General features: G+C 54.4%; 7 protein-coding genes across 7 annotated transcripts; 3 read left to right on the top strand and 4 right to left on the bottom strand.

Moving 5' to 3' along the window:
* Nucleotides 1-1,244: 1,244 nt before the first annotated feature.
* Nucleotides 1,245-2,046, bottom strand: N0V89_010034 (uncharacterized protein; the record flags this gene model as incomplete). The annotated part of the gene is made up of 2 exons (XM_056218779.1): nt 1,245-1,711; nt 1,785-2,046. The coding sequence occupies 2 exons, from the start codon at nt 2,044-2,046 to the stop codon at nt 1,245-1,247; spliced, it is 729 nt and encodes a 242-aa protein (XP_056068044.1).
* A 482-nt stretch (nt 2,047-2,528) lies between these two features.
* Nucleotides 2,529-4,567, bottom strand: N0V89_010035 (uncharacterized protein; the record flags this gene model as incomplete). The annotated part of the gene is made up of 3 exons (XM_056218780.1): nt 2,529-3,136; nt 3,362-3,949; nt 4,000-4,567. 3 exons carry the CDS (start codon nt 4,565-4,567, stop codon nt 2,529-2,531), a joined length of 1,764 nt encoding a protein of 587 aa, XP_056068045.1.
* A 1,316-nt stretch (nt 4,568-5,883) lies between these two features.
* N0V89_010036 (uncharacterized protein) lies at nt 5,884-6,579 on the bottom strand (the record flags this gene model as incomplete). The annotated part of the gene is made up of 1 exon (XM_056218781.1): nt 5,884-6,579. The coding sequence occupies one exon, from the start codon at nt 6,577-6,579 to the stop codon at nt 5,884-5,886; it is 696 nt and encodes a 231-aa protein (XP_056068046.1).
* A 673-nt stretch (nt 6,580-7,252) lies between these two features.
* N0V89_010037 (uncharacterized protein) lies at nt 7,253-8,543 on the top strand (the record flags this gene model as incomplete). The annotated part of the gene is made up of 4 exons (XM_056218782.1): nt 7,253-7,400; nt 7,452-7,487; nt 7,537-8,371; nt 8,420-8,543. The coding sequence occupies 4 exons, from the start codon at nt 7,253-7,255 to the stop codon at nt 8,541-8,543; spliced, it is 1,143 nt and encodes a 380-aa protein (XP_056068047.1).
* A 564-nt stretch (nt 8,544-9,107) lies between these two features.
* Nucleotides 9,108-10,381, top strand: RPN8 (proteasome regulatory particle subunit; the record flags this gene model as incomplete). Its single annotated transcript, XM_056218783.1, has 3 exons — nt 9,108-9,291; nt 9,399-9,670; nt 9,761-10,381. The coding sequence occupies 3 exons, from the start codon at nt 9,108-9,110 to the stop codon at nt 10,379-10,381; spliced, it is 1,077 nt and encodes a 358-aa protein (XP_056068048.1).
* A 384-nt stretch (nt 10,382-10,765) lies between these two features.
* Nucleotides 10,766-11,884, bottom strand: N0V89_010039 (uncharacterized protein; the record flags this gene model as incomplete). The annotated part of the gene is made up of 2 exons (XM_056218784.1): nt 10,766-11,666; nt 11,877-11,884. 2 exons carry the CDS (start codon nt 11,882-11,884, stop codon nt 10,766-10,768), a joined length of 909 nt encoding a protein of 302 aa, XP_056068049.1.
* A 2,935-nt stretch (nt 11,885-14,819) lies between these two features.
* N0V89_010040 (uncharacterized protein) lies at nt 14,820-15,995 on the top strand (the record flags this gene model as incomplete). Its single annotated transcript, XM_056218785.1, has 1 exon — nt 14,820-15,995. One exon carries the CDS (start codon nt 14,820-14,822, stop codon nt 15,993-15,995), a length of 1,176 nt encoding a protein of 391 aa, XP_056068050.1.
* Between the last annotated feature and the right edge of the window lie 731 nt (nt 15,996-16,726).

Below are 16,726 nucleotides of genomic sequence, written 5' to 3' on the forward strand. Positions count from 1 at the left end.
AAAGGTGCGCTCGCTTGCCAGGAGGTCGCGTGCAAGCGAGCCGGTGTTTTTGAGCTCCGGCGAAGTGAAGAAGCGGCGGAACATGCTCATGATTTCTTGCAATTCGAGCAGGAGCCGGCGTATGGAGACTAGGATGGAGATTCGATAATGGGGATGCTGTGCGACGGAAGGTCAAGATAAGAATGTTTACAATTCGGCCCGATGGCTTCACGGTAAGTCCGTGCGCATGTAGACACCGCGTCGGCGCGCATAAGGGGGAACCAATGTTCTTACAATTCGAGCAGGAGCCGGCGTTGAGGTCCGACGATGATGATGATGCTTTGCGACCGAAGAACGTATCCCAATGGTTTCACCGTGGATCCGCGCGTGTATGACTACCTAGGTACCTAGTTCGCTTTGCGGCTTTGCGGCTCCGAACGCGATCGTGAGTGCGAACCCAACAGAGTCCCACTAGAGTTGTGCGACTATAACGCAACTCACGTTGCTGCATTTTTGCGATGGTCATCGGCCTTCTGGTCTCGCAGGTCTGGTCCCCGAAGGCATGGTCCCCGATCCCTGCAGGTATGGAGATCAAGGGAATATGTTAACAGTTGGGTATTTGACACAGCATCAGGTGAGGGCCAACATCTCACCGTTCCACGCCGTCCAAACTGGGGTATGCCTGCACCTATTGTCTTAGCTGGCTTCAGAGCACCACTGGGTGCTGTTCTCTCCGGTCTTGCCTTACATTTGTTACGCCGCCTTCCGCCGGGAGCGTTCGCCTTTCGACTCGACGTTTGGTAAATCCTACGATGAGCTTTCAGTGTACAGGAATTGCTATCGTCACAACGAGAACACAATTCGTCGAATTATTTTGCTTTAATGCATCAGTTTCTGATGACTGAACAAAGGTATAAACGATCTTTGAACCCGAGAGTATGATGTTCAAGAATCGTGAGATTCCGTTAGATGCTGATGAGCATGTCCCACCGATGAAAAGCAGCTCTCACAGGGCGTGGACCTACCTGGTCACACTGGATATGAATGCAAGATACCGAACTCGACGGATGGCATGCTGCTCTGCGAATCAGGCTTCGGATCCATGCCTCTTCCACAAAGACATACCACTTTCTTTAGATTGCCATTACTATTGGGAAATTCATCACAAATTTTCTCATCTACTTGTGTTGCTATACCCCATGAACAACAGTGGAATTTACTCTCGCACAACCAGCCCTCACCAACACACCACACTTCACCCCCTCCTACTCCACCACCGCCAAAATAAACCCATTCATCATCGGATCCGGCATCACAGGCCTCATATTCGCCACAATCGGCACAAACGTCGCACTCACCCTCCCATCCTCCCCAATCTTCTCGATAACACTCCTCTTCTCCTCCACCTCTCCATCAGCCTTAAATCCCACCTCCCCATTCTTAATCATCGTCGGCACCACATCGTCTAGGAAAACGCCCCCACCGGACCTTGTCAGCTTGACAGCCCAGTCAAAGTGCTCCCACTGGTCGTCGAAATCCGCGTCGATGAAGACGAGGTCGAACTTGCGGTTTTCGGCAGCGAGTTTAGGCAGGACGTCGAGCGCGGCGCCGAGCAGGATCTCGACGTCGAGGCCGGCGACGTTTTCGAGCGCGACGTCCCGGTGGGTGGGCGAGATTTCGATGGAGGTGACTTTTGCGCCGGCTTGCGCGAAGACGATGGAGGAGTAGCCACCTGTGTGTGGTAAGTCAGCCATCTAATCCTCCCATCACGGTCCCGGACGGAAAGGGAGGCGAAAGGTACACACCCAGCGTTCCGATTTCCAACACTGACTTCGCGCCAACGAGCTTCGTCAAGACAGATAGATGCTGCGCTGCCATGGGAAGCACATTGATGGGCGGCAATCCCTTGGCTATGGAGTTCTTGAACGCATGGTCTAGTTTCTCATTGGGTCGGATGAAGGCAGCTTGTGCTTTTTTATCGATGGCAGGCTGGAGGCGGAAGTTTTCGTAGTTGAATACGGCTTTGAGGCCGGGCGTCTGGGCAATCTTTTGAAGGAATTCGGCCATGTTGGTGGTGTATGATCGTGAAGGGTTTGCTGGCGGCGTGAGAAAGAAGCAGGTAGCCAGATATGTGAGACTGGTAAGTGATACTTCTTTGAGAGAGTAGAGCAGTGACTTGGCTCTGAAAGCAGTATGTATACTCACAGGCACCTGTATAAATACTGTTGTTGTTTTCGGGGCACGGAGTTTCCACGGAGCAGCCAAGTCGGCCATATCGGCCATCCTGAATTCACCGAGTGAGTCCCAAGAAGTTCTACGACGTATGCTGCCTAGTGTTCGCAAAATGATACTGGCAGCGAACGTCCATGTAGAGAGTTCAGGTTCGTGGTTGGCCATGCTTGTGTGACGGGATTCGGGTCAAGATGGGGGCAAAAACAACGGCGCAATTGAGAAGCACTACATGTATACCGACTAGCCTCGAGACAGAATTCTATCGCGAGGAACAAAGCTCATCCCATGCTCATCACACCATAACCCGCTCGCAATACTCAAGCCGTCTCCATGAACAGACCCAGGGCCGGCGACGTCAACTGAAAGAAGCTCATATCCAACCCGTTCAGTGAGTCAGCCTTGTAACTAACTTGCTGTCCCGCCTCGCATGGCGCACTCGCAATCGTGTACTTGTTGCCTGGTTGGAGTGCCGGCACAGCACCCACAACCGTCCCACCGGTAGCCGAACTCGCACTCGTTCCGGTGGTTGCTGGCTTGTCGAGACGAGAGATCGATATGCCACCAGGTGAGTTGATCTGCATAGGCGCAATATAAGTAGGATCGAAGGTAGGTGGGAGAGCGAAGACGAGGTTGCATGTTTTGGCAGACGAAAGTGGCACATCAAAAAGGAAAAGAGTCGAGCGAGTGGAAGATATTTGAGCAGTGTACGAGTTTCCAATGACTTTATTTGGATCAGAAGAGTCGATGGGCACGATTAGATTAGGTGCTACGAATGGAGGCGTAAGGCCTCTTGGTTGATCTAGCTGTGGAAATCCGGGAAACGTGGATCCGGCTGTAGATGCTGGACCGTTGACAGCTACACTGTCTGCGGCTGAAGGTCTAGGCGCCGGCCAAACGAAAACACTGCTCATGGGTCGGGGAGTTACTAGAAAATGTTAGCCACGTTCTGATAGATGTGTGAACGCTCCTACGCGTGGGGGAAACCGGATTGGTAGCACTCGTTTGGCTGCTCGACGCAGTCACAATTGTGCTTCGACTCGTGCTTAAAGTGCTACCAATCGTGCTCAAAGTGCTACCAATCGTCGGTGTCGCCGTGCTACTGCTGCTGCTGCTGCTCGAGGGTGACGTCTCATTGGAGAACTTCACATACCGTTAGCCCGTGCAATCCAATTGTAGGGTGCAGCAGGCTGTAGAGTTTGTGATGACAGTGCCAATGGACGCTCCTTGAATGAAGCTGCAGGGAACGATGCGCGGACGACCCAAGATGTGATGAACACATTGTACATGAGAAGCAAGAATAGGGGAGATAGTACAGACGAAAGAAGGAGGGGGACAGTATAGCTTACTTTGGGGCAAGACAGGTCAAACAGAGGGCTGACCGCCTTGAGGTCGCCTCCCGGCTTGATACCGAAGCTGGGGTTGGGAGTGGAGTACTGGATGTCCTGGAGGGTGTAGTAGAAGAGGTTGACGTTGCTCTTCATCAAAGAGCAGCTGACGTCCTCCCAGTAGATGCGGGCATTGGCGGCGCTAGCAACAGCCTGGTTCTGCTTAGGTCCAGACACCGGCCAACCAGTCTCGGTGACCCACACGGGCTTGCCCTTGCCAGCGGCAACAGTTTGCTTGTAAGCATCGTAGAAGGTTGCGTTAGCGTTGCCGATGCTGTTCGCGTGCTGGGTCTCCCAGTAGGGATAGGCATCAACTCCGAGGAAGTCAAGAGCACTGACAACTGCGCTATTACCTATGCAAAGTTAGATATTGAGTTTGAGTCGAGTAAACGTAGATACATACTGCCATTAACGTAAGCAGTCCATGTGTCAACGTGTCCAATAGGCTTGCTAGCCAAACCGGTACCCTTAATCGCGGTGCGGACCTGGTTGATGTACTTGACCAACTGTGCAGGTTGGACACCGGGATTCGTCTCGCCGTTCGCGATGGCTGTAGGCGTAATACGGTACAAGTCCTCGCTGCCGACGGAGATGCCCACGACTAGGTTGGTAAACTTAGTACCATATGTGCTGATGGCAGCTTTGAGTGCGGCGACCTCGTTGTCGACGACAGCCTGACCAGCCGAGGTCCAGAGGCCAAGAAGGAGGTAAGTGTTGGTGTCGATAGCAGCCTTGATCGCCGTGATAACATCCTTAGTGGTACCGTGCTGGATCATGGTGTACAACCGAGCGCTGGTGAACTGGCTGTTGGTGTTGGGAAGGGCCTTGGCGGCCTCGAACTCGTACTTGAAGTCATTGTAGCCCTTGGCCTGGTTGTTTCCGAAGAAGGCTCCGTAGTTGAAGCCCTTGTATGCCGCTTCGGCGCTTGACAGCAAAGCTGCAGCAGCAAAAAGGCTCGACGAGAAACGCATAATGTTGCTGTACAAGAAAAACTCAAAGCGAATAGGCGGAGCGGTCGAGGGATGTTGTATCCGGAGAGGTTCGCGAGCAAGAAATTAGGATTAAAAACTGTACAGAGGGAGGTGGACGAGGTAGGAGATGAAAACGAGGGTCGACGCGAGCGATAGACAGCGCGATGATTCTTGGGGAGTGACGTGGGAGGCACCTTTTATGGAGGAAGCAGCACTATTAGGACAAGGGGAAGTAGCGAATGAGATGGTGCCTGGTAAGGAGCGATGCAGGGGAACGGGCAGGGACAGCCGCGTGGCGTCGCCTTCCGCCCTGCAACTGCAATCTAGCGGACGGATGCGGAAAGTCCCTCATCAACAATAAATATACCTGTCGCTCGTAGGTGCTGGATAGATGGTTCGGACTGATCCATTGTGGGCGGAGCAACTGGGTGCGATACACCAAACATGCTTTTGTCCACCTTGAATGCTGCAAAGAACGAACAAGAGCAACGACGCGTGCAGAGAGCATCAACTGTTGACAATATTCTGGAAGCCCCGATTCGGCCAAGCCACAAGCTGATCATCGCGCCCTGGCGGACCCACCACGATTGGTCTAGAAGGTGGAGCTTCCAATATCCCCAGTGCGCTGGTCCATTTTCCCCGGTTGCTGGATGTGCCACGAACTGCCAAAAATACACGCGGGTCATCATGCCAGCACATGTTCGATAAAGCGTGCGCTGTAAGTCATCGGCGCACTGTGGTACAACTCCTCGACATTTGGATTCGACGCCATCACCACCGACCGCGGGATGGGCTGAGTGAGCACATGGCCCTCGGACAAAGAAAGGGCACCTTCCTGCCTTTTGTGGATCCCGGTGGGATCCTGAACCTTCGCCCGGCGTTTGCCCTCCGCAAGAGGACGTCGTGACGTCTCGCGGTGGGGTTTGAGGCGGTGCATTCGGACGTTCGCTGATTGTCAAGCCGGCGTTGATGAGCGCAGGGAAGAGACTGGTCAAAACTCAGGGGAAGAGCACGAATGTTCGGAAACATGCTTGTTCATGCAAGTGCACAACGACGTGTTTCTGCATCCAGAACTTCGTTGGACTTGTTGTGAGAATCAGTGCAAATAGCAGTGATTTGATGGCGTTCACAACCCTTTCGCTTGAGTCGCGAGCGACGTTTTTCGCTTCCACATCCCGCGCGGATGCGGCTGCCTCCAAACCGTACGCTAAGCCCCTTGCGGTACACCACGATCCATGGAGGAACAAGAGGATGAAATTGTGATATTTTATGAAGGATGCCTTGAAGTCTTCAGATCTATACCTCCAATTACCCCTTCACCTCCACAAGTTTTCGAAGGTGAGCCCTGCTTCTGAGTTGAACTCCTTTGCAAAGTCTTTCATGAGTCTCGTCCGATGTCCCGCCATACGCTTCCCAGCTTCGGTCTTCATCATGTCCTCCAGTTTGAATAGCTTCTCGTCGAAGTGATCAATCGCGCCAGCCAACGGTCTCCCATTGCCTTTCGCACCTCCAAACGCAAAACACCTCGCCACTCCCACCGCTCCAATAGCATCTAGACGGTCCGCATCCTGCACGACTGCCAATTCAGGGTACCTCTGCAAGACATTGATGACCGACTGCGGGTTCTTCACCTCGTTGGTGTATCCAACGTGCTTTACGATGACCTGAACCTTGTTGGCAAGCTCTTCATCTGCACCGCGTTCGAGCAGGATCTGTGAGACTTGGTTCTCTACGTCTTCGCCGGCTTTGGCGTACTTGTGGTCGCCTACGTCGTGTAACAGAGCGGCCAGGTAGATGATGAATGCGTTGTACGGGGCTCCTGATATGCTTTTCGGATCTGCATTTACAATGCGGTGGGCATTAGAGAGGACGCGTATAATGTGGTGATAGTCGTGTGAGTTGTCGTGACCAGGGCTGGACATGTAGCCGTGGACGAAGGTATTGACGGATGAGAAGAGTTCCTTGTGCTCCTCGGGGATAGGTATGGCGGGGACTGGGACCGAGGCGGCCATAGTGTGATGTTCTTGACAGACAGGGAGAAATGTGGACTGTGCCGAGAGATGCGTAGAGCGAACCGTCCTACTGCGGATTGTGGTGGCAGTGAAGTCTAGTTCGTAACTATGGCCGCTGCATATAGCGTGAAGTACTTGATGTACGGTGTACCCTAGAGTAACTTGATTCACTACGCGGTTTCGAGTTTTCAGTCGGTAGTCGTGTCTTTATAAGGCGTGATACTGATGCCTTGCTGTGTTACGGCTGTTATGTAGCACTGCTTGATAATACATGTTAGTAGCCTTCCTCGTGTGGGCAAGGTAGAATACGGTCGACGCGCGTGGTCACATGTTGGGCCGCCTTTATCCCTTTCGGTACACATCTCAGCCCTTCTTCCACGGCATGGACATGATATGGTGCAAGAAAGTAGGAAAGGGCTCTGTAGCCTATGGCCTTGAGCATTGACCGGTATGCCTGCAATGTTCCACTTACCGATTTAAATAGGCCAGCCAATGCTATGGTAAGGAATGGAGTCAATTCGGTCGCAGATCCGCGTTCACGTTGTACCTCGGCAGCCACGCGAGCATGACGCCCCTCGATGGCGCATCTAGCCCGACCCCAACCTTCCAGCATCACCACCCATCGTGCATTCAAACGACTTGTCGCGCCCTTTGAAGGGGCTGTACTTCGATCATGTACAAGCAGGCGACACAGAAGACGGGCGAGGTCCTGTCGCTGCCTCCGAAATGGCTCGGGATGTATTCCGACTTCATCGCTAAGAACAGCAGCGCCGTATCGCAGATAGAGTCAGCCCTGCGATCGCTAACATACATCATTCCCGGTGGGTAACCTAATCGTGTGTACTTGTAGCGCTTGTAGCTAATCCAATTAGGCCGATTCCGCGAGTCTGAGATCGCGTCTGAATCTCGTAGGTACTTCAATGCGCTGTCGCGAAGCACCACCTAATCCAAGCGCAGTGCACAGCGGCGTCCAACTCCTCTCACTGTATCATGATTCCCTTCTCGCAAAAGCCGCTGCTCGCACACCTGGAGCTCAGCGACAGCACCCATCAATCCACAGCCGCTACACAAAGTTCTGGACAGATCGGTCACCAACCTACAAGCGAATCGCGCTCGTGCTCCAGATGATTCAATACACGGAACTACTGTGGGAGATGGCAGCAAAAAGGAAGGGAGAGAAGGTGCGGTGGCGCGTCATAGTGCTACTGGAGGTCGTGAAAGCCGTGTGTCGACTGCTCCTGTTGCGGTTGACGAACTCTAGACCATTGGTATCGCCACCTCTACCCCAGAGGGAGCTCGACCCGAGTTCCTTGGAGGAGTCATCGGCATCAACGAACGGCATGGACACTCCCCCGACGGAGCAAGAGGCGGAAGCGGAGAATTGGACGATGCCACGGACAGGATTATCGATGCCGAAGATACCGGATGCATCCGAAATTTCGAGCTATTTGCTATCGAAGGTACTCACAGCCGATGATATCAAGCCGCCAAAGGCACTTTTGCACCGTGTTAGCGGAAAAGGTGAAGTTGCTGAGGTTCTGTACATCTTGCGTCCCGTCGTCTATGCATTGGCCATGCAGCACTTCAGTGGAGACCGGAAGAGCTGGCGCCCTTGGTTGATCGGAGTTGGACTGGAGTATGGTGCCAGACAGCTCACGAAGAAAGACTTCCAGGAGAGACTAGCTGGTGGACTAAGAGGCTTGACAGGGTTGGAGAAGGAAGAGTTGAGAAAGCGCGGCTGGTCGTTAGGCTGGTGGATGATGCGCGGCGCTTTCTATGAGAACATTACCAAGTGTGTATCCCATGCGCAGCCCATGTTGCATTAGCTAATACTTCCCAGGGCCTGGATACATGCCGTTACACGGAAACTGCGGAACAAGCCACTCCTAGACATCGTCGGTGGTGTCATTGAGGACTACGAGTTCCTCTGGGATCAGTATTACTTCCCCACTGCCACTCTTTAGGTTCTCCTTGGTCTTATGTATTTTTTGAGCATTGAAGCGACTGAGGGATAATGGCCGGTCATAACATGGGGATGGACAATTAGGTCTGACGAGCATGATCTTCTGGAAGGCGTTGAAAGGATGGCAAGAGCTGCTGGTCTGGTCTGGTCTTATATCTTACGCACTTTCAAATTTGTGTTATAGGCTGTGTATATTTTATAATAAATTCACTGTTCTGAACGCATTTGCTATGCTAGAGTGGGTAGAGCTTCGAGCAAAATAGTAATATGTTAAACACCAGATCAACAATATCACGGATACAATGCAAATCATCATTGAGCAACGTCTTACCTTCTTGCTTTCGTTGAAGATTCAAGACCTATTCATGTGAGTGTTGCTCGCAGCCTAAGGCATTTGCGCATTTTCGTGCCTGGCGATTAGAAGTCTTGGCATTACCAGCTCACGTCGGAGAGCTAGAGCCTCAGCAACAACACACACCATATCCACCACCCCACCAAACCCGTCTCCATTACTGTCGCAGGCACCTCTACACAAATTCGCCTGCTCGAACCGCACATTCTCACTATGCCCGCCACAACAGCAGAGACGCTGTCGCTCGTGACCCGCAACGTCTCTGTTGCGCCGCTCGTGCTCCTCTCCGCAGCAGATCACTACGGCCGACAAGCAAAGGGAACCCGGAAACGAGTAGTCGGTGTGCTTCTGGGACAGAACGATGGAAAGAACGTGAGGGTATCGAACAGCTTCGCTGGTACGTGAGCTGCCACCCCGCCATGAACTTATTCGCCGCCGCAGTGCGCTTGATGCTATGTTGTACATAGCGGCCTTCGAACGCACAACTTGCTGATCACTCTTCAGTGCCGTTTGAGGAAGACGAGAAGGACCCATCAGTATGGTTTCTGGACCACAACTATGTCGAATCGATGAACGACATGTTCAAGAAGGTCAACGCGCGGGAGAAGCTCATTGGGTGGTACCACACCGGTCCTAAGCTGCGGGCGTCGGATTTGGAGATCAACGAGTTGTTCAAGAGATACACACCGAACCCACTGTTAGTCATCATCGACGTGCAGCCGAAGGAGGTGGGCGTACCGACGGATGCATACTTCGCAGTGGAGGAGATTAAGGATGTGAGTCTTTCTATACCTAGGGATGAACTTTGGCATAAGAACATATTGCCAGTATTATTTGAAGGACGAATACTAATGGCAGTGGCACAGGACGGCACAACTACCTCCAAGACCTTCGTCCACACACCCTCATTAATCGAAGCCGAAGAAGCAGAAGAGATCGGTGTCGAGCACCTCCTCCGCGACATCCGTGACGTTGCCGTCGGCACCCTTTCTACACGCATAACCTCACAGCTCCAGTCGCTGCAAGGCTTGCATCTCCGGCTACGCGACATCGGGCAATACCTACAAAAGGTGCTTGATGGCGACCTCCCCGTCAATCACGCTATCCTAGGCAACCTCCAAGACGTGTTCAACTTGCTCCCTAACCTGTCCACACCGAAGCCTGCACCGGTCAAGGGTGCGACGAACGGCGTGGGGCCTGCAAGTGGCGCAGCTGGCGCGACGGATAATTCGGAGCTGGCTAGGGCGATGAGCATCAAGACGAACGATCAGTTGATGGCAATCTATTTGTCGAGTTTGATCCGCGCGATAACGGCGTTCCACGACCTCATCGAGAATAAGATACAGAACAAGCAGCAGGCGGAGGACAAGGAGCTGAAGAAGGACGAGGGCAAAGACGGCGAGAAGGATAAGAAGGCGAATGGGGTCAATGGCGATGCGAAGGAGGGTGACAAAGAGAAAAGCAAAGAATCGGAAAAGAAGAACTGATGAGCGGACGCGGGAGAGAGAATGCGGAAGAGGGTTTAGACGCCCATTTGGAGATTGCATGTGCGCATAGGAGTGTATTATACCACCATCCTGGCTGCCCCATTCACGGAAAGATGGGTTGCATTTGCCCGCGTCGCGGCATAATGGCATGATAGAGAATCGACATGATGTGAATGATCTTCATCCCCAGGTCATGCTGATATTCATGTGAAAGTGAACGTGAACATAAAGTGATGGTGAAAGTGAAAGGTATCATTTACTTCTTTCCCTGAGCCGTGCTGCGTCCGGCTGGGTATCAATGCAGCTATATCCTCACCTGCATGTATCTCCGCTTCTCTTCAAACATTCATACACCCCAATATGCCACATGGATCGTGTATACGTTCAATCTCCCCATCCAGCCGCCCACCCAGCAGCTTCCTCCACGCCAACTACCCTCTCCTCCACGCATCCCCCAAACAGCCCCTCGCACCTTTCCGCCAGCACACAAGCAAGCAAATGCTTACACACCGGCGGTATACCGTCCGCCAGGCTCGCTCCCCCAAAACTCCATTCATCCCCCTCCGCTTGTCTACCAGGACCCGGTTCGTACATAGGCACAGACGGCTCGGGATGCACAGGCGGAAAAGCGGAGAACGCGAACGCAGGACAGGAGCAGTTCCACGCGCGGAGGCGGACCTCGTAGGACGTGAGCGTGTCGAAGGAGGTGCTATAGCGGGAGGAGCGCTGCTGCGCGGAGCGAACGTAGTACACCGTGTCCAGCGCCTCGTTCCGCGCATGGTGCAGCATGCTTCTTCCTTCATCGTCCGGTACACCCGGGGGTGGCGCCTCGCGCATTTCGGCGTCGGATGAGGCTGGCCGACCGAGTCCGTGGGCCGGCCTTGCATGCGGGTGCGGGCCGGCGGTGATGTGTTCGTTATCGTTGTTGCCTGCTGTTCCTGCAGGGCGGGCTTCGACGTGTCCACGTATGTCCTGGGGCGCAGCTCCTTCCGCTTGATCCTGAGTGTCGCGGCGGATGTGGAATCGTGTCACTAGTGACCGGTCGAGGAGGTCCAGCGCAGGCAGCAGCTCGTTGGGGAATGCAACGTGCAATGCCAACATCTGCTTTTTCGCCTCGCTACCCGCACCTTCGAGGGGATTCTTGTTCCGTGCCACGGCGGCGTCGTGCTCGCCACCGGCATGCACGCCGAGTGCGTCGAAGAGCTGCGTCACAAATCTGCGAGACGACTGAAGCTGGTATGCAGACATGCTTCCTCCCTCCGCATATTGCCGCTCGACGTCGAAGCTGGCGATGGGATTCACGATGGACGAATTCGCATGGCGACGGCCCGCGACGGGACGGTTGGAATAAAGTTCCCCAGGTTTGCGGGGACGCAAAAGGTACGAGTTAGCGTACACGCGGTGAGGCCAATGCGCGGGCACGTGATGCTGCGATCGCCCGGTAGATCTCCCACGTTTCGATCTTGACGTCGAGCGCTAGGACGGAAACAGGGACGGAGGCATGTTGACACGATGATTGTGTGAAGTGAAATTGTAATTGAGCAGGCTGTATCGTGACGTACTGTCTGGTACAAGTTCCAGGCGTGAGCATTGCAGTGTAATCCTGCTTCTGGATATGCGAAGGCTGGGCGACTACTTTGGTCGTTCTGTGGTTCGGTCAAGCCCGTGTGGCGTTCCGAGCCGGATTGTCACAAAGGTCTCCATTCGCAACACGAGCACACTATCTCGTCATGTGCGTCACGTAGGTCTGCCTAGCAATTGCGTCCTCGACTTTGCTAGATAGCATACAATTGCGTCATGGGGGTATCGCCTGCCGGTCACCGAGGATAGTCAAAACATGTAGGGCCGAAGGCGGAATCGTATCCGCACGAATGGTCCACCTCGGACATCTGAGAGCCTACTAAAGTGGTTTGAACCAGACAATGTCAATTTTCTTTGCGTAAAACATAGCGTGCTGTCCCATTACTCGTGTGGGCAGTGCGATTGCATAACGTGCATATCGTTGTGCCTCTGAAGGTACCCTTCGGCAGGGGTATGTTGTAGAAGCAGCCCTGGCCAACGCCTAGCATAGCTCTGTACCAGATCAGTGACTGGATTCAAGGACACGTTTCAATTGCAGTTTGCAGTGAGTGAGATACTCAAAAGCGGCTCGAATCTATCCGAGAATCCTTCAGCTTGGTCTAGTCATACTTCTAGCCGCTTGGACTTGCAGGCCGTTGTTCTTCTGTGGTGGAGCCGGAGCCTAGCTTCTAGCACACCGCTTTGAAGAAGCGCAATTGCTATGGTTCTCTAGACCACCCCACTTTGGGCACGAGTCGGTCGGGTCCGTCAAAGAGCAGCGGTACTTGCCTGTTGAGGGCAAGGTAGGCCTGGCTGCCATTGGTCAATGGTTCACTGCATGATACAGTACGGGTATCGAGTTGATGCCCGTATTGAGACAGACTGAAGGTGTCAGGCGTTCGGCATTGGTGGATTGCATCGACGATCAATGTTGACAAAGAGTCTGGGGGGTCTCGGCAGTAGACAGACGCGACGCGAAGGAGCGCATATTGGGGTTACGGAAGATTGAGTGAGGGGTGCGGGATGGAGAGCACTTGAAGTCCGACGGCACAGTCAGCTTCGCAAAGACAATGGGAGAGTAATTGAAGGCTTGTCCACATCGGTGAGACTGAATTGACGCTATTCCTCGCCCAATGCCAATTCCAATTCCATATGGCAGAGCGCGTGGGCAAAACAAAGACGACATCTCGCATGGGCTCGGTAAGCGGCGGCGTTGGGCACGCAGCGAACAGGCGCCTAGAATTAGACTGAAATAGCATCCCTGCATTCATCAATCGACCCCACACTCTGATGGCGGGTGCACGCGCAGGGCCGCGATAACGATAAGACACACACACCCCGCTACCCCTCCACCACCATCACGGCGAGATGGTGTGGCGAGCGCACCGCGTGGTGCCTTCAGGTGGCTCGTACGGCCAGGGCATGACTCACGGGACCGCCTGGCTGGTCATCCGCAGAACGTCGCGCCGTCCAGCTGAGACTTGTCGCCGCCATCACATGCCAATTGAGCGCCCACGAGCGCGCAGCCCTCAATGGCACAGTCCGGCGAGCGTCAGACGGCAATTGGCAGCAAGGAACCAATGCGACCGGCCCTGCTGCAGACAGCGTCGCTCCCGCTGCACGGCATGTTTTGCAGCGAGGGTCAAGGGCAGAGGTTCAGCGGATGCGGCGCGCTCATTGGGGGCGAGCGACCAGGGTATCAATCTCTGGCTCGCCGTGTACTCGCCTTGGGTGTGACTCCCCTTCAGGACCCGCCGCGTGGCTTGGGCCATGGCTGCGAGCGCCAGGCATCACGAGACCCAGGCTGCTCTGCCTGGGAGGTGAGCAATGAGCGAGGTGGCGGCTAATCCGGGCTGTTGCGAAGGAGGTGTCAGGAGTCCGTACAGTTAGTGATCACACGTCCGCTAATGTCCGCTTCCGTCCGTGGTAGGAGAGGGAGGATGGAGCAATTCATTGCAAAGGTCCGGCGGGAGGCTGCGGCGGGCAGGTCAGGCACAGAGATGACGAAGGCGGTGTCCTGGGGTCCACCGTCGAAGAGGGGACAAGAGGGATCTGGGATGCAGAGATGACGGCGCCTTGGGCGAGGCACGTAGCCTCGCGGTTAGGTAGCAACGTGGCTCTGCGGACTGGAGAGCGGGCGCGGGCGCCCAATGGCTCTGCGACAGCAGCAGGGCGTCCGCATTGCGCTGCATTGCTCGCAATTGAGTCGCCAATGCGGTCGTGTAGCTCTGGAGTCTGTACAAGAAGGGAGCGATAGAGTGAATGCGTCGGTTCGGGAAGGTGTGCCCTGTGCCCTGCGCGCCTGCCCTCCAGTAGCGCCGCCCGCTAAGGCGCTTTCGGCGGCCGTGGCAGTCGCGTCCACATCATTCTCCCCCGTTCGATTCACCAGTGATTGTTCAGCCTGCGCGGCCGGGAGGCCAGCTGATGGGCGACTGCGACGACGGGACGCTGCGCCAGCTGCCACCCTGTGCAAGTGTGTGCCCTGGTTTCAGTTGCGCTACCGCTTTGTCGCCCACACGTCCTTTGACTGCCGCCTGGAGCGCCCTCTTTCATTCATAAACCTGCTCGTCCCCTTCTTCCAGCCGCCTTTCGCACTCCTGATAACTCCGCCTGGTGTCTTGCAGCGTGTTTCGTCCGCCCATTGTCTCGTTCCGCAGCCTTCCAAGTCTGACTGGGCCGCTGCCTTATAAAGCGCTGGCCGTACCAAGTCGCCACCGCCCGCTTCCCACCTTCTAATCACCGTCCGCACCGGCGATTGAGTCCCAACACCCACACTGCGATTGCTGCCTAGACACATATATCCAGGCGGCCGCCCGCTTGCATTGCTACAAACCAATTCGCAACTCAATTCACCTGCAGTCCACCCATTGAATCTGCCATGGCAAACAGTTCACACCAGAGGGTGCCTTCGCAACAGATCCCCGTTTCCTCGCTCCTCTCGCCACCAGAGATGAAGCGCTCCGAGTCATTTGGCTCCGTCGCACAGTCAATTCCAGCCACGTCGTTTGGCTCCTTCGCCTCTATGGCATCGCAGCAATCCAAGCCTTCAATCCTTCCCTGGACACCAGAGGATCCCTTCACAAAGCGCGACACCACCGCCACCTACGCCCTGGCTTCTCCACCAATTTCGCCTTACGAGTCTTGCGTACAGAAAGAGAATATGGACAGAATGGACGTGGATCATGTGCGGGACCCGCTGCTTTTCCGCCGCAGCGAGTCTGGCAGCTCAATCGCCGCCGACGAGCCACTGTTCCCCCAAGAGCAGGTAGACCCTGCCTCTCAAGACCTCATCACGAAGCACATGAACTCCGCCGACTTTGCTGCTCTCAAGAGCAAGCCCGCCCGCGAAGACTACGAACTCGCCGTCACCTTTGTCTCCAATGTCCACGACCTATACCACAAGAACCCCCGCGCTTGGTTCCTGCAAGAGCGGAAGTTTGACCGGGAGATTAGTCAGAAGAGGGCCGGCGTGCACAAGAGGGAGCCGCTGAAGAAACTGGCACCTGCACCTTCATCGAGGTCTCAAGCCAAACTGCCAAAGGTTGGCATCCCGCGCCTCCCTCGTTCTCCACGGACTCCACGAATCCAGAAACGCACTCCCAGGACCCAGGTCTATGACTCCTTCTCCGAGGCCGGTCCCAGCTCAGCCTCACCGAAGCCTGCACGACCGGCTGGAACACGCGATGACACCGACTACAACTCGCTTCCGGATTACTCACCACCTCTCAGCACACTCGGCGCAGGCAACAGCAGTGCACTCAAAACTGAGTGGAAGGGCTCAGCTCTCAAGCTTCATGACGATCCCGACCGTCACCTGCTGCACGAGGCTGAGGTCCCTTTGGCTGGCACACTTCGCCTGTCTTGCGCCACCTACCTTTGCAGCAAGCGTCGCATTTTCCAAGCCCGCATCGACGCCTTGAAGATTGGCAAGGAGTTCCGCAAGACTGACGCTCAGCAGGCGTGCAAGATTGACGTGAACAAGGCCTCCAAGCTTTGGGCGGTTTACGACAAGGTTGGCTGGTTTGACCCCAAGTATTTCGTCCACCACATCTAAACATTCTGGGACATGGGCATGCGCATTCACAATCTTCTCGACACGACACAAATTGACTTCAAACTCATCAACCAACTTGGTTGCTCACAAGTTACGACTCACATTGTGTGGCTCACAGCCACGGACACGGATGGCGTTAACGGATTTCTTTTGATTTTCTTCGACTCTACTTAGGGCATGGGGACGGCGGATGCATCCCCACTCTCGTTATGATCTACGAACGATAGGCGTTCACTTTCTTGGGTTAGGCATATTGCATGTATGGGCTGGTGCCCTCGGTTGGGTTTGGGAATCTCCATTATCACTGCGGCGTCAGACTGATCACGCCGCTCCATCGTTTCCTTTTTATGCTTTATGCTGATACCCCCCTTACACCACAGACTTATGTGTCTCTTTCTTTGTTTTGCTCCCCTTGGAGGGTGGCTAGCGGTCTTCATCTTGGATACTCGTGTTGTTCCGTAGCTTTAGACGCAGAATTGAGTGTTGTCGCCATTGCGCGAATTGTGAACTACTTTCACTCTTAAGCCCGTATTACTCATAATGAGTGAATGTGGCATCGATTGGCAGTTTACATCCAACCCCTAATGGACAGCAGATGGTTGCCAAAACAGTTTGTAATTGCTCTGTAATTCATCAATAGAACAGTGCAGTTCTACACGCTGTACGATCATTGGTTTCTTCTGGTCTCTTCTAGGTGCATGTAGCATACATACGTAGCCTGAACCCTAAAT

The sequence above is a fragment of the Didymosphaeria variabile genome, assembly GCF_027946475.1.
Source record: "Didymosphaeria variabile strain IMI 356815 chromosome Unknown scaffold_7, whole genome shotgun sequence".
NCBI classification, from domain to species: Eukaryota; Fungi; Ascomycota; class Dothideomycetes; order Pleosporales; family Didymosphaeriaceae; genus Didymosphaeria; species Didymosphaeria variabile.